This window comes from Ochotona princeps, chromosome 1, assembly GCF_030435755.1.
Source record: "Ochotona princeps isolate mOchPri1 chromosome 1, mOchPri1.hap1, whole genome shotgun sequence".
Lineage (NCBI taxonomy): Eukaryota > Metazoa > Chordata > Mammalia > Lagomorpha > Ochotonidae > Ochotona > Ochotona princeps.
In genome coordinates this window covers 5,635,159-5,661,893 of record NC_080832.1, presented here as the reverse complement: position 1 = coordinate 5,661,893, position 26,735 = coordinate 5,635,159, and the positions used below count along the sequence as shown (strand labels likewise).

Here is a 26,735-nt window from a genome sequence, read left to right as displayed (position 1 = left end):
AGCATTCCATTTCACTTTGGAAAACTGACAGATCCCCATTGTCCTGTTAGCAACCACCCACTGATGACGTACTTCTCCACAAACTAACAGGGGGTGGGCAAACTGCCACACTTCATGTCCCTGGCTATGCTTACTTTTTTTGCTCTAGAGCTAAAACCGAATGACTAAACGTTGGTTAAAGCATGTTTGGGCAACCTGTTGGCCATCCATGATTTTGTAAAGCTGAGTGGGGCTACATAATAACAAACAAGCAAACAAGAACCAAAAAGCAAACAAATGTGAATCTGACAGTATTACAAGTTTGTGACCAGCTGTGAGGATCCTGGGGTTTGCCTACCCATATTCCTTTTAACGAGAGCCCTCTGTATAAACGGATGCCTAGAACACTTGTTGGGTCTTGGTAGCGTGTGGCCGACTCTCCCTGTCTCATCAGCAGGTGGAGTGAGAAGTACAGGTGCCAGGATTCACAGTGTTGCTTCCTGCTTTGCCTCATCTTCTGACCATGAGCTTATACCCTGCCTGCCTGCACAGATCTACATTTGATTGCCAGCTCATCACAGGTGGGTGTGTGGGGCTGTGCCCAGGGAACTGGATGCTTGTCGCTGTCCAGCTGGATTCCCTTGACTACAAAGACTCTGAAGATAACCTGCGCTCGGTTTAAGGAAAAACAGAATCCCATGCTGGCTGCCTTCCTCTGTAATTGGCACTCTCTTGGTGGTCCCTAAAGCCCACCCAAAGATTGAGTTCTGCCTTGACGCTTCCTCCCCTAAGGAAAAAAATGTGACTTTGGTTTCACGCTCCCTCAAGGCTGTCCTCCAAGCCATTGTTTTCCTGCTGGTTTCAATTCCATCACACTGCCTCCACTCCGTCTACAATGCTCTGTGTCAGCTCATTCTGTTGATAATCCTCTCATTGTCTGAGCATCAGCCTCAACATGTACAGTTTTGTCATTCCATGTTCCAAAGAAACAGATCACATGTATGGATTTCTGGGCTGCTTGGTGTCCTGGAGGGACTGCCAGAGCCTTCTGTGATGGAATCTGGCTTCCACACCCAGCACTCAGTGGGTCTCTGGGCCCACTACGCTCACATCCCACATGGCCATCATGCCCTTGCCTAACACAGTCCCTGGGTTCTTCTTCTTCTTCTTTTTTTTTTTTAAGATTTATTTACTTTATTACAAAGTCAAATATACAGACGGGAGGAGAGACAGAGAGGAAGATCTTCCGTCCGATGATTCACTCCCCAAGTGAGCTGCAACAGCCAGTGCTGCGCCGATCCGATGCCGGGAACCCGGAACCTCTTCCAGGTCTCCCACGCGGGTGCAGGGTCCCAATGCATTGGGCCGTCCTCGACTGCTTTCCCAGGCCACAAGCAGGGAGCTGGATGGGAAGTGGAGCTGCTGGGATTAGAACCGGCGCCCATATGGGATCCCGGGGCTTTCAAGGCGAGGACTTTAGCCGCTAGGCCACGCCGCCGGGCCCCCTGGGTTCTTCTTTAAACTCACCTTAACTGGTATTAGCTTCCTTCTATGTGAAAGTAATTCTGAAAAGAAGTGAACTTTTAAAATTAGAATTAACAGAATATAAAGAACACAGAGTGCATCTGGAGGTGAGATTCTACGCTCCAGTGAAGATACAGATGAGGTTGGTGACAGTGTCCAACAGACATGGCCACTGCGTGGGACACCCTCACGCTATAGGGTGTTCCCTCCTGCTCTCTCTACCAGTCCCCTAGGCCATGCTCTTTGCCTGCCGGCTGCTCATGCTCAGGATGGGCTGCCACGGCCATCCCTTTCCATCTGGGCATTGGGAGTTGTGGTTAGGGGTGGGACATGCCAGGAGCAGAGTGGCACAGAGCTTGAGTTTGTATTTGGACAAGGCTTGGCTGTCGGTGAGGGCCCGCTCTTCATGGGCGTGTCCCACATCCTCATCAGAGGCTGCACATGGTAAATGCTCGACTCTCACCAGTTGGGTCCTTTCCTGCTCCGCTTCGTGGTTGGGAGGGCTGGTCACAGGACACTCAGAGAGCTGGCTCAACACTCCACCTGACGGCTTCAGTGGGGGTGTTCCTGGAAGGGTTATCATTTAGATGCGTAGTTCTAGCAAGACGCATGGCCCTCCCCAGGATGTAGAGGTTACAGCCAATCCACAGATAAAACAGTAATGCAGACAGGCACTGACTGCTCCTGGCCGGAGTGGGGACGTTGGTCTTTCAGGCTCAGCACTTCTGGGTCTCAGCCCTCACGACCAGGTTAGGATGTGCACTGCTGCCTCTGGCTGGCAGATGAAATCACATTTCTAGCTCTCCTAGGACTCCAGCTCGCAGATGCTATGTGGAGGGGCTTTACAACCTCCGTAAAGGCAGGTGCACATCCCTGCTGGTCACCTGTCCATGTACCTGCTGTGTCCATCTCTCTCTGCCTTGTGGGTTCCACTTGACTGCCACACTGCCTCTACTGTGGATGCCTCAGACCTACACCTCGTCCACGGTGCTGCATTCATTAGCGGGTCCTTGTGAACTTCAGCCCTGACCTCTCACTGGCTGAGCTCTGTGACTAGATGGAGAGCTTTGTGGGCCCAATCTTGTTCTTACATGTTCCCTTGCGTGCAGCCCTTGCCCTGGCTGGCCAGGCCTCATTGCAAAGATAATTTTGCTTTAACCACACAGGAAGTCACTAATCTACAAGTTCTGCTCTCCAACACTTTTTCTGCACTTAGAGTTCAGGGCAGCTGGGGAGGAATGCAGTAGAACTGACAGCTGGGAAGGAGAGCCACTTGACTCCCGTAGCGGTTATGCATCTTACAGGTGCAGGCTGCCTGGGCCTGCGTGGAAAACCATTCCTGTCGGACTGCCTGGGTACAGGCAGCACCCGCATACTACGGGCAAACTGCAGTTTGACGAGAAAGGACTGGAATTAGCAAAACAGACATGGAGGATACAGAGAGACAAATTAGCGCGTTAAACATTCACATCATTGACTACGCTTTTTTTTTTTTTTTCAACAACACACTGCTTAACGTTTTCATGATCTGTGGCTGAAAAGCTGTATGAAGCCACAGCCAACAGGGACTTAACAAATGCAAAACCAAAGCCCCTGGAGGGCCGGCAGGGCTGGGATCCTGTGAAGCTCTGACCACATCTTTTCCACAGATCAACGAGCCATCTGTCTTTGTGCGCTGCTGCTTACAGGCGTATGTGACGTATGTGACGTACACTGTTGACTCATTAACTCTTAACTCACAGCCAACAGCCCCACAACTCAACCTGAAAGCAGCTCCTCCACATACACACGTTTCTCTGCAACATACATCAAAGCCTTCCTCCTCAAGGGACAGTGGTCAGCAACTCAGCACCCTGCACGGGGACCCTCCCCAGCAGAGCCACCCACAGGAAAGGCACCCAGCTGCAGGTACACACACTGGGTGGGCTGGGCTAAGAGAGGCCTCATGGACAATGGCGGAGCCGAAAACAGGAAGGCAGGGCTGGCCTCTCTGGCTCTCCACAGGGTCAGCAGGCTCAGGGGCTCAGACTCCCTTCACTTCCCCACGCATGTCTGTAAGGTTCAAGGGCAACCATCTGGGGGCTGCAGGGAACTCGTAACATGTTAAGTGAATTGCAAACACAGACTCTGATTTCATGGAAATCATGGTTGAGATGTTCTGTTGCACTCAGATTTTATTCTCTTTTTGTCTTGGTACATTTTTCCTCTTTCTCTTTGGTAATAGAGAGTTTTCTACAAAGGAGGAAGGAAATACACAGGCAGCCAACACTTGGCCACGGTACAGGTTCTGCACAGCAAAGTTCAAAAGTCCTACTTGCTTCGAACTTTCTCTGGCTGCTCAAAGGAACATAACAGCCAGAGATAACTGGAATCTAATTAAACACCAAAAAGGAAAGTAAAGGAACTATCGGGGCCAGTGTTGTAGCACCACAGGATAAGTTGCCACTTGCGAGTGACAGGGAGGTGGGGGTGAGGAAGAAAAAAGCCTCACAAGTACCTCTCTGTCACTCGCTCTGCCTTTCAAACAAATACATCTTCAAAAAGTAGTAGAAACACAACAAAAGTTCCCTTCACAAGCTAACTTTTTAAACAAAACACTTAAAAAAGTAAAATTAAACTGCTGGATGATAAACATCCCTCAGATGAGTATTGTGCACATAGTTCCTTTCATCCTAGAAGGAGCACACGGTCCCTCTTTGCTTCAACACGTCAGAGATTTCACAGGCCAGCCAGGAGCATGCGCAGGGAGTGGTTTAAAGCAAGGTTTTTTGGTCATTGTTGCTTTGACATGTTCTTTATGGGGAAAAAAATCTAACCGTGGTTTTAGAAGCAAAGGTGATCTTTGTAACGGTCATGGGATGAGAAAAAGAAGAAAAGCTGTGAGAATCGCTGGACACATATCACTGTATATTTTAAGTGAAAGTGGCTTTAGCAATCCTGGACATTTTTGGTCTTGATATTAAAAATAACATTTCCAAATAAAAAAAAGATTTATTTTCTAATCATAGAAATGGATCAGAAGCCTTTAAAATAAAGCAGATCTGTTTGGAAATCCTTGAAAACCGAAGGAAAGCCAGTCTAAATGATTTCAGAAAACCTGTTCCAATCCATTGCAAAATTGTTCTTCGCTGGACAATACCAACATGGGCTTATTTTCAAAAGATACTCTTCCGTTTCTCTTCTGACTTCTCTGATAATCAAACTGGGGCTTGCCTTCTGTTCTGTCTCCTAGTCAAGGGCAGGTGTCTTGGCTCATCAGGCTTCCGTCGTGCGGAAATGACGTGTAACACTGTATTCATCCACTGAGAGTTTAATACCCGCTGACTGCCTAAAGGTGACGTGTGGCGCGTCTGGATCGCTTCGCTGTGTGCATGCTTAAATTCTGAGAGAGGTGCTGACAAGGACCTGCCTCTGTCAACAGGTGCACAGGACTTCTGGTCATGATCACTGTTTAGGGGACAAACTTCCAGGATTCAAGATGACCCTGTGACAACATGCTGGACCCTCCTATTATTCCTGATATTAAAAGATCCACTGTGAGCAACTTGAGCTTTCCCAAACTTAATCCCATGACATCACTTCGCTGGCTGACCTACCCTGCATCAATTTTTTCTGGAGGGGGTAGTTTTTACATAAATTAATTACTGCTCATAATCGGTGCACAGCTGCGGTATGATGCATCGTCGGTTCCCAGTTTCAGGTGGGTAAGTGTCGGCCTGACATGCTCGACCTACAGACAGCTCGGAGGCCAGCTCCTGCTGGGGAGGGTACGGACCGTCTGTGGTGGCGCTGGCTTCCACGAGCACCCACCGGCGATGGAGAAGCCTGCGTGTCCTGGGCAACATCCTGTGGCAGGACACCCTCGAACCACAAAGCTCAGTCAGGCCTGATCAGGACACATCTCCTTTAAGATGTTCCACATCTCCATGTGTTCAGCAATGGCCACAGAAGAAAAGCAAAATAGATCACGGAGAACTTTCCAGCTCTTTCCTTTACCAGGGGGACATCCCATATGCGCTTTGCAGCACTGGATAAGATTGTAAAAAGTAATGATGATGATGATGATGATGATGATAATGAAGCTACTGGTCATGGACCATGTTGTAAGGAGTCTGAGTTCAGAAAAATCAAAATAGTGGAAAACCTAAAAGTCTGATACACTGCGCACAATTTCAAGGCAACTGGGCATTCAATGTGCAAGTGAAAGCCCCATGAAACAACTTTGTATCTCTCCATTTGGGTAGAAGTCACTATGGACTTTTGTTGTTGTTATTGTTTAATAACAAACTTCAGAAAAGGATGGCATGGGCCCAGTGCTATATCCTAGCAGCTAAATCCTCACCTTTCACATGCCAGGATCCGATATGGGTGCTGGCTCATATCCCAGCTGCTCCACTCCCCATCCACTCCCTGCTTGTGGCCTGGGAAAGCAGCAGAGGTTGGGCCAAAGCCGTGGCACCCTGCACCTGTGTGGGAGATCCAGAGGAGGCTCCAGGCTCCTGGCTTTGGACTGACTCAGCTCCAGCCATTGTGGCCACTTGGGAAGTTCTTTCTCCTTCTCCCTCCTTCTCTACATATGTCTGCGTTTGCAATAAAATCAGTAAACGTAAAACAGAAAAGGATGGCATTTTTCCCTCTGTAAGAATTCCTGAGCATTATGTCACCACGCCCCTTACTCTCTGCTACTGAGGTCTGACCCCTAGGACTCCGCGTGGCCTTTGTGGATTTCACACCGGGGGATCCTTCCCAGGGCCGGTGGTTATCCTGTGCTCTTTGGGGTGCACAGCATGAGGAACACAGATGGCTAGCTGAGGATACCCTAAAGCAGACATTCCTGGGTAGAGCTGCCACTGGGACACATGCACTGGGCTGCATCGGGAGGCGGGCTCCCAGGCCTTGGAAGTGCTAAGCCGTGCCTCCCCAGGCTCTCATCAGCACCTCCAGTGGACTGTCCACACAGCAGAGCTGTCCAGACAGCATTCCCAGTGCTCAGCTGCAACTGGCCTCTGGGGGCCCAGGTGGTTTTCAAGGTGAAACTTGACCACGACTGGCTTCATCAGAGGTCAGTGCACGGAGGGGCCGGGGGTCCTCAGGTCTCTGCCCACCCTGAGACTGAGGAATCAGACAAGGCTGCCTCCTGCCTCACCACGACAGGCTGGGGTTGAAACCCGAGGCACTGGCTCAGCCGACTGAACAGGAAACCACAAAGTTTCCCAGGACAGTGCGTGGAGGTTGAGGTGGCTGCAGCCCGAGGCATTCATTCTAACTGCCGGGAATCAGGAAACCCTCTCTAAAATATATCAATAAAGAATGGAAGAACACAGTCCCCGGAGAGTTTTGACCTGATGCACGCGTGCTGACCCAGAGGTCAGCAAGATCACCCCTCCAATGCCCGTCACCCCCTTGGGGACACGGGGTAACCATGGCAGACAGGGGAGTGACAAACGTCCAAGCAGAATAGCCCCTTGTTTGCCCAGAACACCCAGTCGTGCCAGAGCCATCGCACGTTACTTCAGCTTATGAGAGAACAGACATAAACACAGGGAGAGAAGGTTCAGTCCTGGCTGGGCGCGGAGGGCAGGGGGCGGCCAGGGAGTCCCGTGAGGGTCAGTCGAGGGGCAGTTTCCAAATATAAAAGTATCAGACAATTTTGGGATAACACTTCTTTCTTTTGCAGTTTTGAAGTAAGCTCCAGGTGTTAGTCAGGGTCTTGATAAATACCATTTCAGGCATTGACATAGAATATTTCTGGCTGCAAGTGTTTGACTGGATGCTTGGCAAGTCTGTGCTGTGGCACTGCAGGGCAGAACTGTTCATATCCAATTCACTTAAACATCTTAAACATCGCTCGTCAATACAAAGACAGACTACACCTTTCATTTCATTCTCCCAGATTTTCTATGCTCCATATAGGCATGTTAAGAAAACTCTAAGGTATTGGAAGCCTCTTAGGAAGTCTCACATTCATTTGTTGATAACCTGCACTTAGCAGTCAAGTTGGAGAGTGTTGCTGGCATTTTCATACATGTACAGACATGCACAGTTCTGTAACTGTGTGTCTGAAGATGGCTGTAGGTATACAGAGGTGGACATCCTGAACGCATGTCACAGTGCAGGTGAAGCATTTCCCGCTCAGACATCTGACCTGCCCTGATATCTGAACTCCTTCTAGCTCCAGGTGTTTCAGACGAGGGCTTCTTGACTTATGTGCATGCTTATGCTTATAAAACAATGGCTTAAAGTTTACAAATTACTTCAGAAGCAAAGAAAAATGAGGTTAATTTAGCAAATGAATGTTATGCATGCCAGTGCATACCTGTTTGTGATTTTTAACTGTGGGCAAAAACTTTTGCATCCTCAGTCAGCCTGAGTACCTGGTACCTCACTGCATCGGTTGTTTTGTGGATTTGGTAACTGTGGAAATGTAGACCTGTGTCCCTTCACTGCAGGGCTGAGTCTCTGGATCACAGGTTACAGCCCAATGCACATTCCCACCACACAGCAACCTGTCTCAACACTCGGCCAGGTTTAGACGCACCGTGGGTTCCTTCCTGTCACAGGAGCTGTCAGGGAACCCTGCGCTCTCTCTTCATATGGCTGTGTCAGACAGCCGCTAGTTCCTCAGCACTGTGGTGTGAACTGATCATAGCATCGTATGTGAGACCTGGCAGTGATGGACGATTCTCCAAGAGGCAGGAAGCTGACGGGAATATTTATGGAAACATGCTTTTGGCTTCCCAAGGCTCACCTTCTAATTGTGTGGTTTCATTGCCTCCGCTCCAACTCTGGAGACAGAAGGAAGACCAGCGGCATTTAGAATGTGGATAGTCTAATATTTGTAGCTGACTCTGGGCTTCCTATGGAAAGCTCCAGCGACGGGTGCCTTCCTTCCCTCCTGTGCGTACAGGGCAGCACTGCAGGCTGTTGCTTCAACGAGAGTTCTCCTTACTTGTGGATCATGGACCCTTGCAGTGAAGCACTCCCTGTGAAGGTCTGACCTCTCCTGAATGCTGATACACTCCTCCTCCGGTCAGGCATCCCTCATCTCTGCTGCTAATTTAAAGAATGCTCTTTAATTAAACATCAAAGAAAAAGACAAAATCAACCCTTGACATTTTCTAATCATGGGACAATTTTCCATGTTAGAGTCCAGGTTCAGGTAGACCGTTCTCCATTTTAACTTGTCATTTTCCTGAATTCTGTGAGCTGTCAGCTAATCTGCCATTATAACTCTTCTTGCAAAATGCTACAAGTATTGCTCTACATTTCTTGGGCTGATGGGCTGTAATTCTAACTTAAACAACTCTTCAATGAGGAATGTGTTTAACTCCAAAAATGCATGTCAAACTCTAATTATCTCATGAGATTAATTAAATCAAATCGATTGTGAGCATGTTAGTGAAGTAGGCCAATCAAACACAAGTAGATTTTGTGAGACTGGCATTGTGGTGTAGTGGACCAAGCGGCTGCATGTGACACTGTCACACTACATGGGTGCCCAGTCAAGTTGCGGTTGTTGTTTCCAAACCAGTTCCCAAATGCTACAACAGAAATGGCAGCAGGAGATGGTCCGAGTGCTTGAGGACCTGTTACCCATGCAGGAGACCCGGAAGAAGCTCCTGCCTGCAGATTGACCCACATGTGCTGTGGCAGCCATTTGCGGGGGTGGAACAACACACGGGAGATCTCTGTCTTGCTCTCTTTCTGTAACTTTGCCTTTCAAATAACCATACAGAAAATCTTAAAAAATAAGTATGTATAAGTATATCCTGTTTCAGAGAGATTTAAAAACCTATTTACAAGATCAAATAATAACATGTAAAGATCACACTGAGACAATATATAGACTTGTGTAGAGACATGGGACTAGTAGTATCAAAGGTCTTCTACTTCAAAAAATTGGAAAATTTACAGTGGAAGAAAGAAGACAAGAATCTAAAATTATAAGCCAAATGAAAGTCAAGAATTCATTCAGTGAATAAAATAATTTTTGAAAATGTCTGGTGTTTAAGCTTGTCCTAGAAAGCACTCCTAATTTGGAGTTATATGGCATGAACTGGACGATGGGTCAGGTGTTCATCGTTCTATTGATGCATCCTACTTCATTCTCACGATGGCCTCCGAAGTTGCTATGATTACAGCTAGAAACACTTGACTGTCTGGCAGGTTGAGGCATCTGGATGTTGCCACAGAACTACAAAATGACCAAGTTTGGTGGTAACTACCCATCCTTGCAACTCAAGAACCATAACTGACTTGTCACTTCAGAGAAAGTTAAGGCCTAGCTTGTGGCAAAGTGTAAGCCCTCATCCAGTGAATCATTAAACACCAAAGGTAAATGAGGAGGGATTTTGCTGCTCAGCTTCCTCTTTCATTCCTCTGAAAGACCGAAGTCTCAAACCCCCTAGTTTTCCTCATCAGTTCATCCTGCATTCAGTCTCTATGAATCCCACTGGAGCATTTCTTCTTAAAAACGCTTTGCAGTTTTTAAGAAAAGGCAAGTGACTAACTGTGTCCCCGGGAGCAGACAGTACTAGGAAAGTCACCAAGGTCTTTGAAAATACCCGCTCCTGCCACTCTCTCTTTAGAACAGGTATGATGTCCTCCTCGGGAGCCTGACTCCAGCAGTTTACTGCTGCTGTTATCAACTGTACTATTTGTTGCTACTCATTTTATGAAAATTATACCTCTACCTCTGGCCAAGGGAGGGTAACAGGAACCAGGCTTACCCTCCACTCTGAAAATAAGCAGACTAAAAGAAAGCAAACAACATGCATCCCATCAGGTGGCCATGGACAGTGGTCCATGAACAATGGGAAACATGTTAGGGGGGCCTTATCCTACCCTGTACATGATGCCAGGAGGGCGGTTCCAGACTCCAGCACATGAAGAGCAAATCCAAGTGCCCCCCAGCAGATGCCCTGTGTCCAAGAGATGGAGGTAGACATGTGGGGAGAACAATGGAGCTAGAACTGCAGGATGGCGTTTCAGAGGACAGAGCTACCTGAGCGGGTCTGCTTGTGTATGTATAATGTACTGATCAATGCAAGTGCAGAAGACCACTCATGGGATCGGAGGAATAGTGCCTGATGGGCACACCGGGCCAGGAATGTTGCCTTTACCCACCACATACACCTCACCATTCCTGTTGGTGGGGACTAAATTGGTCTAAGATTTGTCTAGGTTTACCTGAAAAAATAAACCATAAAAACAAGATACAAAAGGATCAAAACTGTTTCCAAATAAATTCTTGGAACTGCAGAGAATGTTCAAGGATCTTTAGAGAAATAGAACAATATAGCTTCTTAAAATCCATATTGTCTTGTACCCATCAAGGACTACCATCCATTTCACAAAGCAATAAAGCACCCCATGGAAAACCGACCTCAGAATGACCTGATGGAGCTAGTCTAGGACCTTGAGAAATTATAGGACACCTATATCAATGGGCATTGGGCAGAAAATTTGATGTTGGAAAAGTGCCATGTTTGTCGAAGTTTATTTATAGATTTACTGATTTTAGTGAAAACGTCCACTTTTTTCATGGTGGGGGACAAACACATAGCTGAATATAAAATTTATATTTAAAGAATATACAAGAACATACATGGAAGCTAAAGTTAAATCATCAAAATAATGTGTTTTCGTGTAAGTTTGGACAAAACAAGCCAACCAAAGCAGACACAGTCCACCAATTGATACTCTCACAGGCAGATGTCTAAGTTTTGACAAAGCTGCAAATGCAGGCGATTTAATTAAGAGCGAGTCCTTTCTGCACATGCTGCTGGAATACTTTATATTTAGGTGCGAATGGATAAACTTTGATTTACACAAACAGCATCAAATGGATGACAGACTTAAGTAAAATCTTAAACTGCAAAACGTTGAATAGGAAACCAAAGAAGCACAATCCACAAAAGAACAAAGCAAAAAAAAAAGAAAAAAAAAAAAAGGGCTTCATCAAAATTAAGCAGCTGCTCTTTGGGAAATGCCGTTAGAAGATTCTAAAGGATCCACGCACACAGACACAGTGTTATCTATGTGACAACACACATCTATCCGGGAGGTAGATAACTGTTGGGACTTGGTAACCAAATTTTCTGATTGATTAGTAGTAAACTCTATTAATGGGGGTTTTATCCAAATGGAAACGGGGTGGCAGCGCTCAGCATCAATATTCATCAAGGAAATAGAGTTGGGAATCCACATGGCACAGTGACCTAGGAAAATATCTTGGCAATTTCTGATCATAGGACCCAGCTACCCCATTCTTAAGTATATAAATTAAAGCATATGCTTGTTAGACAGGGTTGCTCATGAATGCTCAGGACAGCGTCATTTTTAATAGCCCCAAACTTCAAGAAACCCCACGATCATGGCAAATGTGATCCATTTCTACAGAAATATTCTTTGAGATAAATTTGCTAGCATACAGTTCACTGTAACTATGAAGTGTGTGAATCCAGACAAAATGGGAGCACACACTGTTATCCCATTCCTGCAGGCTAAGGGAATATAGGTGATCCATACCGACAAAGGTGTACCCATGGTTGCCTGTGCATGGGGAAGTTTGTCACCAAGAGGCAGCTCTGAAGAGGCTGCTGGTCCCACAGGTGTACTCTGGCACCCAAACCTGTCAGCTTGCATGCCCTGCACATGTGTGGTCACCCCTCAGTAACGTTGGCTCACCATCATGTAATCTTTCAGTTCCTTTCTGCCTTCATCAACTGCATTTTTTGGAATGTTCTAGAAGCTGTCATTGAACACAAGATCCCTGGGCCAGGGAGGGAGATCCGTGGCCTACACTGTCTTCCTTTGGTCCCATCCATGCTGCTGGCGCACGCTGGAAAATCACGGCTAAAGCCCCTGCAGAGACCCAACACTACGGGCCTATGGTCTATACCACCTTCCGCAGCCTCTGCTGTGGGCTTCTCCTGGGCTCCCTCCCCACCTGTCCTCTCCTGAGGGATTCTCTGGGCTCCCTCCCCACCTGTCCTCTCCTGAGGGTTTCTCCTGGGCTCCCTCCCCACCTGTCCTCTCCTGCAGGCTTCTCCTGGGCTCCCTCCCCGCCTGTCCTCTCCTGAGGGCTTCTCTGGGCTCCTTCCCCACCTGTCCTCTCCTGAGGGCTTCTCCTGGGCTCCCTCCCCACCTGTCCTCTCCTGAGGGCTTTTCCTGGGCTCCCTCCCCACCTGTCCTCTCCTGCAGGCTTCTCCTGGGCTCCCGCCCCACCTGTCCTCCCCTGAGGGCTTCTCCTGGGCTCCCTCCCCACCTGTCCTCCCCTGAGGGCTTCTCCTGGGCTCCCTCCCCACCTGTCCTCTCCTGCAGGCTTCTCCTGGGCTCCCTCCCCGCCTGTCCTCTCCTGCAGGCTTCTCTGGGCTCCCTCCCCACCTGTCCTCTCCTGAGGGCTTCTCCTGGGCTCCCTCCCCACCTGTCCTCTCCTGAGGGCTTCTCCTGGGCTCCCTCCCCACCTGTCCTCTCCTGAGGGCTTCTCCTGGGCTCCCTCCCCACCTGTCCTCTCCTGAGGGCTTCTCCTGGGCTCCCTCCCCACCTGTCCTCTCCTGAGAGCTTCTCCTGGGCTCCCTCCCCACCTGTCCTCTCCTGAGGGCTTCTCCTGGGCTCCCTCCCCACCTGTCCTCCCCTGAGGGCTTCTCCTGGCTCCCTCCCCACCTGTCCTCTCCTGAGGGTTTCTCCTGGGCTCCCTCCCCACCTGTCCTCCCCTGAGGGCTTCTCCTGGGCTCCCTCCCCACCTGTCCTCAGCAATGCGGACTCCCCGGTTTGTGTTTTCAGTTGACCTTTTACCATCTTGGTTTTGGGTGTTCTTAGAGACCTTTACTACTAAAGCAGAATTTATTTCTAGCCCCACTTTTCTGGATTCCTATTTGTTATTCTATTGTTATTGCTTTTGTTTTTATTTTTTGGCACATACTCATGCATATTTATGAGGAACAATACTAGGTTTCAATACATTTATACATTGCATAGTGATCATAGAGTAACTATGTCCATCATCTCAAACATCTTTCATTTCTTTGTGGTGCAAACATTTAAAATTCCTCTCTTCTAGCTGCTTTGAAATACATGATACATTATTGCTAACTGTATGTGCCCTACCAAGCAGAAGAATATCAGAACTTATTCCCCAATTCCTCATATCTGTTACACTATATCCATTAACTCCCCTCTCTCTATTATTTCCTCTTTACCAACCCCCCCCACTCAACCTGGTAACCACTATGTGAGATTTATATATATCTCTATCTATCTATCGCCCTCTAGTTATAACTTAGGGTTGAAATCATGTGACATTTGTCATTCTGTGGCTCGCCTACCTCACCTAATGTCCTCTAAGTTCCTCTAAGTCACAAGCAACAGGATTCTAATCTTTTTGTGGATAAATGATAATCTGTGGATCTATACACATATACACATACACACTTCATACATGCTTTCTAATTTTAGCAAACAAATGTAGTTCTGATATCAAATCCTAACAAGCACTAGGAAAACCATTGGGGAGGGGGAAAGAACCCAGTGCCTATTAAACTGTGTCATAAAATAAATAAAATAATATTAAAACATACGATTATAATCCTAATTATTCTAGATATAAAATGTCTTAACCTGAATACACAGCAAATCATATCCAGAGAAATGCAAAAATAAAGTGTGAACTATTCGTTTTTCTTCTCCTCCTTTTGTGTGCATCTGCCCTAGGTTGGGGTTTGTGCTCTCGCGTGTCTCCATGATGCTCATTAACTGTCTGCGCTTCCAGTGTTGGAGCAGGCCGGCCCCAGCTTGTCCTGAGAACGCTGCACTCCGTCATTTCAGCAGGACAGCTTTGCTGGGCATTATGCTCTTGGCCGACCACACTTTCCCTTCCGGACTTTGACTGCCCCATCCCATTCTCTCCCGGCCTGCACGTGTTCACCTGGGGACACGCTCTTCACCTAACAGACTTCCCCGAGTCGTGATGTCACGCATTCCCTCCGACCACACTACTCCTCAGAAAGGGCTTTTTTGGTCAGATATGTTAAGGGTCCTTTGCACTTCTTAAAACTGATGCCCATATCACTCCAAGATTTAAAAAGTTTTCAGCAATTATTCACTGAGTATACTTTCTACGCTGTTTCCCTTCTCGGCTTCATTGGAACTATCCCTGGTATCAATATTTCCCTACTTCGTGGTATCCCATAACTTCTTGAGGTTGTTACTATTTTTATTCTGAGTGGGTTATTTCAAAAGATCTCTCTCCAAACTCAGAACTTCTTTCTTCTTTCCATTCAGTTCTGCTGTTGAGGCTCTCAACTGTAATTTTAATTTCATTTACTGAATGCCTTAGCTTCAATGCTTCTGATTGGTTTTAAGGGGCAGGAGGGAGGAGGGAGGGAGGGAAGGAGGGAGGGAGAGGTTGATTTCCATCCACTGGCTCACTTACCAACTATTTGCAGTGACCAGGCCTGGAACGGCCTAAAGCAAGGAGTCCAGGAAGTTAGTAGAGGTTCTTCCTGCGGATGCTGTAATGTGCATGAGTTATTCTACCCACTGGAGATGTCATATCACTGATTTTTTTTTCACATTTTGTGCCTCTACACTGGCCTTTGTGCATCTGGTGAGACAGTTGCTTCTACCACTTTTGCAGGGCATCTTCAGCAGCTGAAGTCTTTCTGCTAGTGTTGGACTCTAGGCTGTTGGTTGGATGTGCTGCGCTGAGTTTGGCTACAGGTGAGTGCTGTGGTGTCCACAGAGCTGCTTCTGCTGTGATCAATGCTGACATGTCCCACTTGCGCGGCAGGGACAGGGACCTGGAGTGCAGGGATCATAACACTACACCTCTAGCCAGGATGCAGCTCCCTCAGGAGAGGCACATTTATTTGATGGCTTAGGAGCAATGGTACAGATGAGCGGTGAGAAAGGAATCTGTAATCCTATATTTACAGCATCATAATCTACAATAGCAAAGACATGGGAACAACACAGATGCCCATCCAAAGAGAAGTGGATAAAGAAACTACGGTACATCTACTCCATGGAACATACTCAAGCTTTAAAAAGAATGAAAATCTACGATTTACAACTAGATGGTCCCAACTAGAGACAATTTTGCTCAGTGAAATAAATCAATTCCCGAAGGACAAATACCATATGTTCTGATATAAGGCAGCCTTTATGCAGAATACAAGATCAATAGCCCTTTCAATACTGTTTTTGCTGCATCTCATGGGCTTTGATAGTTTTATTTTTATTTTCATTTCTTCAAAAGAGCTTTTTCTTCTTATTAATTTCTTCACTGACTCCTACAGCAGCATTGTTTTCTTCAGGAAGATTTTTGATTTTCATTTCTTCAGTGACACATTGGTCATTCAGTAGCATGTTATTTTACTTCATAGTGTTGTAAATTTTCTATTTTTCTTCCTGTTATTGATTTTGTTTTATGGCTTTTCATTTAAGGTGATGTGTGATAACTGTGTAATAGAGACTGTCATATCCAGATGTAAAGATACAATGCAGTATGCATTTTTACTTTTAAATCAAAGGTGTATTCCCAATGAAACTGTTAAATATATCTTGACAATAGGGTGCTGGACTCTGTCATTGTCTACACCCACAATGTCAGGATATACTTAAATAGCAAATGATGGACTTATGACTGTTTATGAAGGACTCTCCTATTGAAATTATATAGGGGAAATCAGTGGAGGGGAGAGGATTTGGGAAAGGGGAGAGGGAAGTCCCAGAGCCTATGGAATCATAAAATAATAAAATATTATAAAATAATAAAATAAAATAATATCATAAAATAATAATATCAAATAATAATTAAATAATATTAAATAATAATTTAAACAATTGAAAAAAGAAGATTCTGTGGGAGCAGGGCCACAGGAGCTCGGCCATGCCTCTGGGCCCAAGTAGGTACGGCACTAAATCCCGGGGAGCAGTCGAAGTGCCAGGTCATAACAGTGGCTCCAGCAGCATCCAAGTGTTACATGGATAACTCCGCAGGACCTCTTGAGGAAATCTGCCCAGGGTGGGAAAGTCTGGGCCAGCTCATAGGATAGAGAGTAGGTGGACAAGGATGGTCCAGAAGAGGGTGGGAAGGCCTGCCCAGTTGATTGCAAGGGGCTTCAGGGGGCCACATCACTCAGGGAAGGCAGTTTGGCTGCTTTTAGGATGGTGATGTGGTTGGGTTGGGCTGCTGGGCTGCTTCCCTGGCTTCTGTGGACAGAACTGTTCAGGGCCTGTGGTTTACTCATTCTTTATCTCCCAGATTCTGTCAGTTTCTTGGGGGAAGCCCATGGGTTTCTCCCATCAAAGTTGGACCTAAAGAGTGCTCATACATGATCTCTGAACTTCCCCGATGGCATTTCTTTCACTCAATTACTTTCACCTATTTGTTTGCTTGTGTCATTCTACAGCATGGAAATGACATTGAACTCCGATGTGACTGGGGACCTGCTACAAGGAAGAAATAATGGGGTTGGCTGTGAGAATCTCTACTTTCTCCATTTCCTGGAGAAAATTTAGGGATGTATTTTTAACTTAAATCAAGCGTGACATTTGTTTGCTGCCCATGAGAATAATATTAAAAACTCAATCTATGTGAGCAGCTCTTTGTCTCCATTTGCACCAACAGCAGCCTCTGGTCCTAAGAAATTCTCTGCAGTTTATAAGGAGATTTGCAAGTTGGTATTGCAATTAATCATGCGGTTTGCACAAATCTAGTACTAATGTATTCCCAGTCAACCTAAGGCCAAATGGAGATCCAATCCAATTTTGGCATCTCAAAATGAAGCCCTAATGAAGGCACCATTTCAGATTCTGGGGCCTGGTCTCACGGTCAGTGAACAGAAACCGATTCCTTGCACTATTTTGTTTGTACAGACACAGCCTATGATAAAGAAGTCAACTTTTCTCTATTCAATCTGAGCAAGTCTTCAGATTTCTACTGAACGTCTGCCACTCTGCCATTTCTGGAAACATGTGTGTCAATTACCTAAGGCAGAGGATGAGAGACAATGATAGGAACCCAAGTCAGCAGAGTAGAGAAATGTCACAGCCAACTCCTGCTATTTTGATAGTTCTTATAAGTTGTTCTCTGCAAGCAATAGCTTCTCCTTGGGATTAAGCAGCGGCACACAGCCTCCTGGGAGATGACCTCCTTCTCTAACTCTAGGCCATGCTGCTGGTTTTCTGCTGGACACACAGTACCCTTTGGGGTGACTGGCATGTGATGTTCTCATAGTCTCTGTAGCACTCTTCGAATTTCTCAGGATAAATAAGATGAACACATAAAAACAAAGTTGCTGTTGTTTTCAGGCATTAGCTGTGGACTGTCCATAAACATTTTATTTCAAGCACACATTTTCAAAAAAAGAATTATATGTATTTTTGTCTATTAAAAATTATAAACCTCTGAACCTCCTCAATCCACCTAGTGAGTTAAAAATTAGGTGTATGTAATAACTGCTATTGCACACTGGTCTGTGGCACCACACATGTGTAGGTTTTGTGTACATTGAGTACACAAAGAATGTTTCGTGGGTCTTCATCTTAGTGAGGAAGTGCGCATTTCAGGACACGTTTCCACGTTTCAGGTCTGTCTGTGATGGGCACATGGAGATTTCTGTGTTTGCATGGGATGTGCTCTGGACCACGCTGCTGAAGCATGAGCCTTATATATGTAAGACTTTTGCGTGATCCACACTGTGTGAGGCTGAGCCAACTCCACTTCCTCCTGGTGACGTTATGAAATCCTCGAACACACATGGTCCTTGGCTCGCCAGGGTCCTTCAGCGCAGGACTGATCTTTGATTTAGTCTGCTTTGTTGCAACAGTCCATCAGAACAGTGCTAGCTTTCTGCTTGTGTTTCTCATACTAGTCTGCTCACCTACAATTATAATCTTTTGAAATGAATGCAAGCTTTTTTTTCATTTTCCAGTTATTCCTGTTGCTTTAAACAAGAAATATAAATGCCTTACTGTGAGATGCGTAAGAAATCCACGTTATGTGACAATAAACAATGTGATTAGAAGAAGAGAGGGTAGAAATTCTATCAGAGTTGGTGAAAAGGGTAAATTTTTTATAACTTCACAAATAATCCTAAGGTGGAAACCAAGCCCCATGTGTGCTGGAAGAGATAAACCAGATACGGTAAATGCTTGCACCCATGTAGTAATTCTGCTCAGCTTCAGGAAGGGTAGGAACTTTTGAAAGATGATACAAAAAAGATAAACCTCAAAGGCATGTTAAGTTAAATAAGCCCATTCAGCACACACACACACACACACACACCCCTGTATAATTCTACTTAGGAGAGGCTCCTAGAGCAGACAAACTCATAGAAACTGACAGACGGGAACATGGTGATCGCTCCAAGAGGCACAGAGGAGGAGAGAAAGGGGTGTGCTTGTTGCATGGCTGCAGAATATTGGTTTGGGAAGATGAAAAAAGTCCTTGAGATAGATGATGGTGACCGTCACCGACAATATCAACATGCTCAATGCTCTAATCGAACCGCACACTCTGTGTGGGTAAATCACACAGTACTGGGGCTGGTGCAGTGGCACAGGAAGTTAATCCTCTGCCCATATCTGCTCTTGTTTGAGCCCTGGCTGTTTCACTTTCGATTTGGCTCCGATTCATGGCTCAAGTCCTTGGGCCCGTTTACCCATGTAGAAGACCCAGAGGAAGCTCCTGGCTCCCAGCTCTAAATCAACCCAGCTCTGGTCACTGTAACTCTTCGGAAAATGAATCAGCAGATAGAACATTTTCTCTCTTCTATACCTCTGCCAGTTTTTGCTTCAAAGTCAATATTTCCAGGGAAATTTCCATGGATCACATTGCTTCATTATTATGCCTCTTCAACCAGCACTGTTCATCACATAGCCCTCATTTCTCCCCTCACCCAGTCCCTTGGCATAAATGCTAAAAATGCCATTTACTCAGTTTTTGTGTGGAGGAGTAAGCTGCCCACAGTCATCATCATCCATTCTGTCCCATGTCTAGCATGTCTCTCTGCTGAAAGAATGGAAACCTCATGATTCTCCCTACCACCAGGGAGTTTGCTGCTAAAGAATTGTTAAAACAAATTAAAAAAGATGTCACAGTTTTAAATATCATTTCACAATAGTTATGAAAGATGAGAAAGCTGTATGTTTAGACAAATACAAGGAAAAAATACTACAGAAATTGTCAGGGTCCAAATCATGGTTATTGTATGTTTCTCATAAAGCTTTTAATTTTTCATATCTCCTTGTTAGCCCCCCCATATGAGCTTGGTTGCTAAAAATCAGTAATAGATAATCTAGATCTAAAAAATATTGATGCTAACATTATGGTTAATTTCCAGTGGAATATTATACCATCCACTTAAAAAACAGTGAGGAATAAAATGGAAGGTGGCTAAAATTAATGAATATTGGATTGGCCAATAACAGGAAGATGAAGATTAATCCTAAGCTACTACAATCAATAGGATATATCACAATCATGGCAAGGAAAGAAGGAACCAATACTTAGTAAATAGCCATCTCTTGGGATGTAAGGAAAAATACCTGGCTCCAGCAGGAAACGAACACGTTTTCAGCATTTATCACGCCATATGGACACTCAAACACATGGATGGCTCATCTATCGGAGTGTTATTTTTATACTTGCAACACAACAAATTCTGCAGACAGGTGTTTTAAAATGTCACACATTCATTTGCAATAATTTAATTGGCATAAAAATTCACTTGGTGGAAATATTAGTGAGATAAAGATGTTTTATATGACACATATGAACTATACATTAGTAGGTGGTTTTGATTTGAAAGAATATTTTTTCTTCTGTTCTTTGAAATCAGCCACTCTTCAATCCAAACAATAATGAGTCAGTATTTTTGTTTGCACATTTTGATCATGGTCTGCTTTCTTATACATTTAAACTTACAATAAACCAGAGAGATATTTATTGAACTATTTCCTTCAACATTTAGGCTCTAAATTCTCCCGCAAAAATAAGACCTTTCTGGAAGTCTGAAAAGAATCTAAATATTAAAAACAAGAAAATTATTAAGCAAGCTTCTCATTTTTAAATTATTTTGTCATCATTCAATGATATATTTTAAAGTGTCTAGAACTGTGTTTAGTGCCTGTAATGAAAATAATTTCTAGCTATGAATGTGATTTTCTTAATAATACAAGGCCCTAATAATTTTCTATTTTCTCTAATAATATAAGGGCCCATATGGGGCCCGGCAAGGTAGCCTAGAGGCTAAAACGTCCTTGCCTTGCAAGTGCCGGGATCCCATCTGGACGCTGGTTCTAATCCCAGCAGCCCCACTTCCCATTCAGCTCCCTGCTTGCGGCCTGGGAAAGCAGTTGAGAACAGCCCAAAGCCTTGGGACTCTGCACCCACGTGGGAGACCTGGAAGAGGCTCCAAGGTCTTGGCTTCAGATCGGCACAGCTCTGGCCATTGCGGCTGCTTGGGAATTGAATCAATGGATGGAAGATCTTCCCCTCTGTCTCTCCTCCTCTCTGTATATTTGACTTTGCAATAAAAATTAATTAAATAAAAAAGTGACTGCTTGATGGAAGAACTTAGGGGACATTTGTTTTATAATTTGCAGCCTAGAGTTTTTACAACTTCCATTTGTTGGATTATATAACACTGAAACACTAAAATATTCAAAATATTATATATGATATTATTTTTCTCTTCTAACTTTACCCCTGTATCAATCACTTTATTCTTTTATTTAAGGTTTCTTGGGTTGAGTTGATTTAGAATAAAACAGGGAATGATGGAAACAGGGGAAGACTTAGCGATGCTGCATGCAGACCAGTGCTCACCAAGGCATCCTCACAGCAAACTCTCGGGCAGTCTGCAGATGCTTACAGTAACAGCAGCCAGGACACAAGGGCTGCTTCCTCTCTATGGATTATCTCCCTTGACCATTGAGGCAGCTTTGTGGGAGGGGACCTTGATTTCATTATATGTATATATAAGCAAAGCCTTGGAATGGTATGCTGACTTTCCCAAGCCTGGGATAGGGTCCTGAGGAGTGCAATAAGTCCACTTGGAAGCTCAAGCTCATGGTTGGATGGCAGCTGAAAACTCCAAGTGAAGAACAGCCAGTGTCCACCTTCAGCAAGGCAAGCAGTCCAGACTGTGCTGTTTGCTACGGTGTGATTGTGTTAGTACCTGACTCCAGGGTAACAGTGTTTGCAGGCTGACCTTATCAGAGATGTTTGCATCACAAGGGCTCTGCATTCTTAAATTGGTGGATTATGGTGAAAAGGGCTTGAGGCTGCTGGTTCAAGGCCTTGCTGTCCTCATCCTGTCCTTCCACCATTGGACAGCACAGCAAGATGGCCTTCATCACATCTGGGATATTCCATTACATATTCCTAGCCAAACTAGAACTGCAACCATCATATTTCTGCTCCATGCAAATTACCCAGATAGCTTCTGGTGCTTTGTAGTGACCATAGCAAGTGGGTTAGGATATAAAATTGGTACCAGGAGTAGGGGTGATACTGTAGTAAGTGTTTGGAAATGTGCAAATGGCTTTGAAGCAGGGAGTTGGGCAGAGCCTGAATGAGTTCAGAGAATTAGGCTCTAAACCCCCTGATTTCCATCCTGAGCAAATTCTAGTGAGGGCTCAGAACAAAACAAAGATGTGTTGAGGCCGTGGAGGTCTCCTCAGGGTTGACAACTGTCCGTCACCAAGATGCTGAATGTGCACATTCGAGGCAACTCTGGTCAGGCCTAGACACGAGGAACCAGGTGTGCGGAATTGGAGGAAAGGGCATCCTTGCTGCAACGTTCCAGAGGACCTGGCTGCATTGTGCCTGTACCCCCAGAACTTTACAGAAGGGGGTGTGTTAGTGTGTGGTGTCCACGGTCTTTCACTTTCCCCTGAGCCACTAACTGCAACCTGAGAGGAGAGATGAAAGATGCAAATGTGCAATTTACAAATAAAAGGGACAGAATGGAAACACTGGGGAACTCTCAGCACAGCCTTGTGAAGAATCAACGTTGGCATCCGGGACAGGGTTAGGATGTTGGACAGGATCTGGGTTGGACAATGGACGAGACGACTTGGAAAACACTTTAGGGATCTGTGAGGCAAACAAGGACCTTGAGGGCAAGGTCTCTGGAGAGGTGCTGGCAGGGCCCCAGCATTCTCTGCTCTCCGGCCAGCATGGGACTCTCACTCTTCACTCTGGTGTGTGGCTCCTCAAACCACCCCCCGGAATGGCTTAGCTGTGCCAGGTGAGGCATGCGCAGCAGTTCTGGAAGGCTGACTCTGATGTCACATGGAGTGTACAAGTCATGGGACTTTGAGAGCTGCTAATGGACTGAGTGCAACAAAACCAGACAGGCCTGGCTTCCTAGGGCCTTGGGGTCTTGACCCCTTCCCCAGCACACCCAGGAGCTGTGACACCAGAATCCAGGAGAGTGTGCTCCAGCTTTAGGACTTAATGCTGTTACCCTGTTGAATTCTAGACTTCTTTAGGATCCTAACCCCTTTCTGCTTGCCTATTTCTTGCTTTCAGAATGGAAAGATCTTTCCTATGTTTGGTCCACTATGGTATTTTGGAAAGTCACACTAACTTTGACTTCACAGGTTCAGAGTTGGGAAGGTAGTTTGTTCTGGAATGTCATGCCTTAGAATCTTACAAGGCTGTGATTCCTGAGTGAGTGCTGGACTGAGTCACTGGGAAACCGGGGCTATTGGACTGGAATCAGCATATTGTTGATACATTGCTACTATTCCTTTCCCTTCACTCTCTTAAGTGGGCTCCTTTTTCAAAGTTCAGTTTTTGTTTTACAGATTTCTCTATTTGTTTGGAAGGTAATGTGATAGAAAGGAGAAGTAGCAAGATCTACCCATCTGCTCAATCCCCAAATGACTGCAACAGCCTGGAGTCAAGAACTCCATCACTCCTTCATGGTCCCTCACATGGTTGGCAAGTGCCCAAAGAATTGGGTCCTCTCTTGCTGCCTTCCAGGCACATCAGCAGGAAGCTGGACTAGAAAGCAGAGTAGCTGATATTTGAACTGACACTCCAATTTGGGATGCTGGTGGCTTAACTCACCTCCATAATGACAGCTCCTATTTTTTATTTATTTGAAAGCTAGAGAGAGAAGAGAGGATAAAGAGAGAGGGAGGGAGAAAGAGAATGAATTTTCCATCCACTGATTTACTCCTCAAATGCTTGCAAGTGCTGGAGCTGGGTCAGGCTGAGGTCAGGAGCTAAGCACTGCATCTGGGTCTCCCACATGGTTGGCAGGGACTCAAGTCTTTTGGCCATCATCTGCTGCTCTCCAGATGTGTGTTAACAGAAAGCTGGACAGGAAACCGAGCCAGGACTCCAACCAGGCACTCTGATGGGGGTGCAGATCTCCCAAATGGCGGCTTAGACCACTACTGCACATGGCCTGTTTCACTTGAGTTCGTCAGTCTGGGATGATGTGGCAAGAAGCCGTGCCAGATGCTAGCCTTGTGAGCTGAAGTCCCTCAGCCTCCAGAAGCACATAGCAAATACATCCTTGTTCATCTTACGTGATTCTACTGTGGAATTTTGTTATGGTAGCAGCAAGTCAACTAATGTCCTCACCTGAAGAATTCTGTGTGGGCGTGCACAACAGCCACTAGCCACATGCGGCTCCCAAATGTATGAAATGTGGAGCTTAAACCTTATTTAATTTTCATCAGTCATTTTATAGTCACTCTTAGTGAGATGGGACCAGCGGCTACTAATGACATTTTAGCTTTAAAAGCAGAGGCATATGCACAGGTGTTTTTAAAACATGGTAGAAGCTAATCATTACCTTCGCAAATGAGATCCTATCTAAACACTCTCGGAAATGTTTGCTCTATGCTATGGGTGTTGCTTTTTCAGAATAATTAACAGTTTCTCTTTCAACTATAAATACAATATTAATTCTCTTAAATGGGAGCAATCTGGCAGTCATCATATGTTTTTATTCCTACTGTAAAATTAATTTGTCGAACTGAGTGCATTTTACATGAGTGTGCACGGGAGCTCCGTTTTGCTCTTTCAGAGAACAAGTACATACAAACAGCCCTTGCTCCGACTCAGAACACCCCCTTGCAGAGCATCGAGTCTGAACAACTGCTCCAAGTGGAAGCTCTCTGGTGAACTAATTTTAGAGTTTAAAAAAAAGTTTAACTTTTATTCCAAGCACATAAATGCTACATTTTGAAAGGCGAGTTGTGGCCCAGGAAAGTGCGCCCTCAGTTTGATTAGGATTAAATTATGACTCCATAATCGGAGGAACAAGCAGAGGCCACAAACCTCTCTACTTGAGGAGCCAGGCACTCCACCTGCTATTTTCTTTTAATTTATTCTATTTGATTTGCTGCCTCCATTCAATCTCAAATCTTTTCAAGTAACCTCAAGGTTCTCAGGCATTAAGTTCTAAGATTTTTACAGAAATTCTGTATGTAAACATCTAAGATAAAAGTTTAAGGTTCAGAACAAAATTGCCTTATAGGAACATAAAAATGGCCAAACTACCTTAAATCTCTTTGGGATAAGGCATAATTTAAGGGCAGGGGAGCCCACATAAAGGCTATGAAATCATGTGGTCTGGCCTTGCCAAGGCAATAGTAGGTGGAACCTAAAACTCAATAAATCTATGACAAGGTAGTTTTAAAGTTGATAATTATGTATGGCTCATGAATGATGCTCTAAAGATCCAAGCGGGCCCTGGCAGAAACAAGGTTTCCCACCCAAGAAAGGCAAATACCAAAGCTATCCATTCTAACCACAAGTGTCATTCTTCCTAGACAGTCAACACTCCGTAGCGAGGATTCGATTTCTGGGAGCTTTCTGGGAAGACTCCTCATCAAACGCCTCCTGGGAGGAAGTGAAATCCATTGGAGACTCTGGAGGTTTGCATAAACTCTACAATCACTACCAGCATTGGAATGACCAATTATTGTCAATAAAAAAAAAAAAAAAAAAACCCGCAAGAATGAAAGGAAATTATTCCCCGTGAAATTTTGTTAATTGTTCACTTTCCCCGTCCTTTTGAAACGAAGCACCTAGATCATGTCATCTCACTTCAAAATCCAACAGCAACAAAGTGCTCTGGCTAATTATTCCTGAAACATCTCGGTATCAGGCATGTGTGTAGGAGGAGTGTGTGTGCACATAACAGGAGGAGTACACATGCTTGTGTACATGTGTGCACAGGTGTGATCTAACTGCTTTGTGGAAACACACACTGCCTGAGAACAGATGACCCAGTGTTCTGTTCTGGCTCTAGGCAGACCCGACTGTTCCAGGCAGGACTGCTCGCAGGCCAAGGCCAGCTGCTGACCACCAGGCTTACCTGCACGAGTCAGGGAAGAGAAACGCCTTTTAAATTTCCTTGCTTTCCAAATCTTGAATATAACATGGCCATAGACATGTCACTAGGGTAGCATTTTTCTTAGCCAGTGGTAGATATGGAAAAACAGTATTTCTTAGTCTCAACGACCTATATAACAAATAGTACAAAGGAAGTGGAGAAGAAAACCCTGCCCTTTGGACAAGCACTAGGGAAGGAAATCAAGTCATCTGATAATTTTGATCACACATGATTGTTTGAGTTTGCAAAAATGAAAAGGATTTGCAAAATAAAAGAAATCAAAGATTTGGTTTCTACCTTAAGACTTGTTTCTGTTAGACAGGAATACAGGGAAATCTATGCTACAAACGAAGCTCAACACAAAAGCAATGGGTGGTGACACACGTGGACACAACTTTATCAATACAGTAGAAATAATATGTGTTGATTCATGCATATTTACATATGAACTTTTAGGTACATAATGTATGTGATAGTGTACTTCCCAAAGTTCATGGGAAGTGAAACAAAAAAGATGAATTAATTTTGGTGTACCAACATTTTAAATCCACATGCAGTTGTTTCCATGATTAGAATTTCCTCTTTCAATCTTACCGGTGATTTTTCTGAACATTTTGTGTGTATTTGTGTGTAGACTATACTTATACCTACAGAAGAACGCACCCATACAAGCCTGTATACATATGTCAAGAGCATTAGTCATATGTAGAAAGCAGAAGACGGTTGAAGTTCTTGGGAATACATTGTTTGATGATGGAAACATGTATATTTGGGGAAAGGTGGAACTTGGAGGACACAAGCAGTGAAGGAAGCCATAGGACCAGGTGGGAATGACAGTGACAGAGGCCGGGTCTTGGG

The 26,735-nt window shown here is 45.1% G+C and overlaps 1 protein-coding gene across 2 annotated transcripts in view; it reads right to left on the bottom strand.

Annotated features, from left to right (window-relative positions):
- The window catches only part of PRKN (parkin RBR E3 ubiquitin protein ligase), a 1,179,505-nt gene that overhangs the window by 281,451 nt on the left and 871,319 nt on the right, over positions 1-26,735 (bottom strand). The window contains exon 8 of one of the 2 annotated variants that reach the window (XM_058656677.1): positions 17,363-17,497. The exons of the other annotated variant lie outside the window; for it this stretch is intronic. Coding sequence (XP_058512660.1) covers positions 17,490-17,497 — 8 coding nt within the window. The 3' untranslated portion in view covers positions 17,363-17,489. Of the gene's footprint in view, positions 1-17,362; positions 17,498-26,735 lie in introns of those variants that run through there. 2 annotated transcript variants of the gene reach the window in all.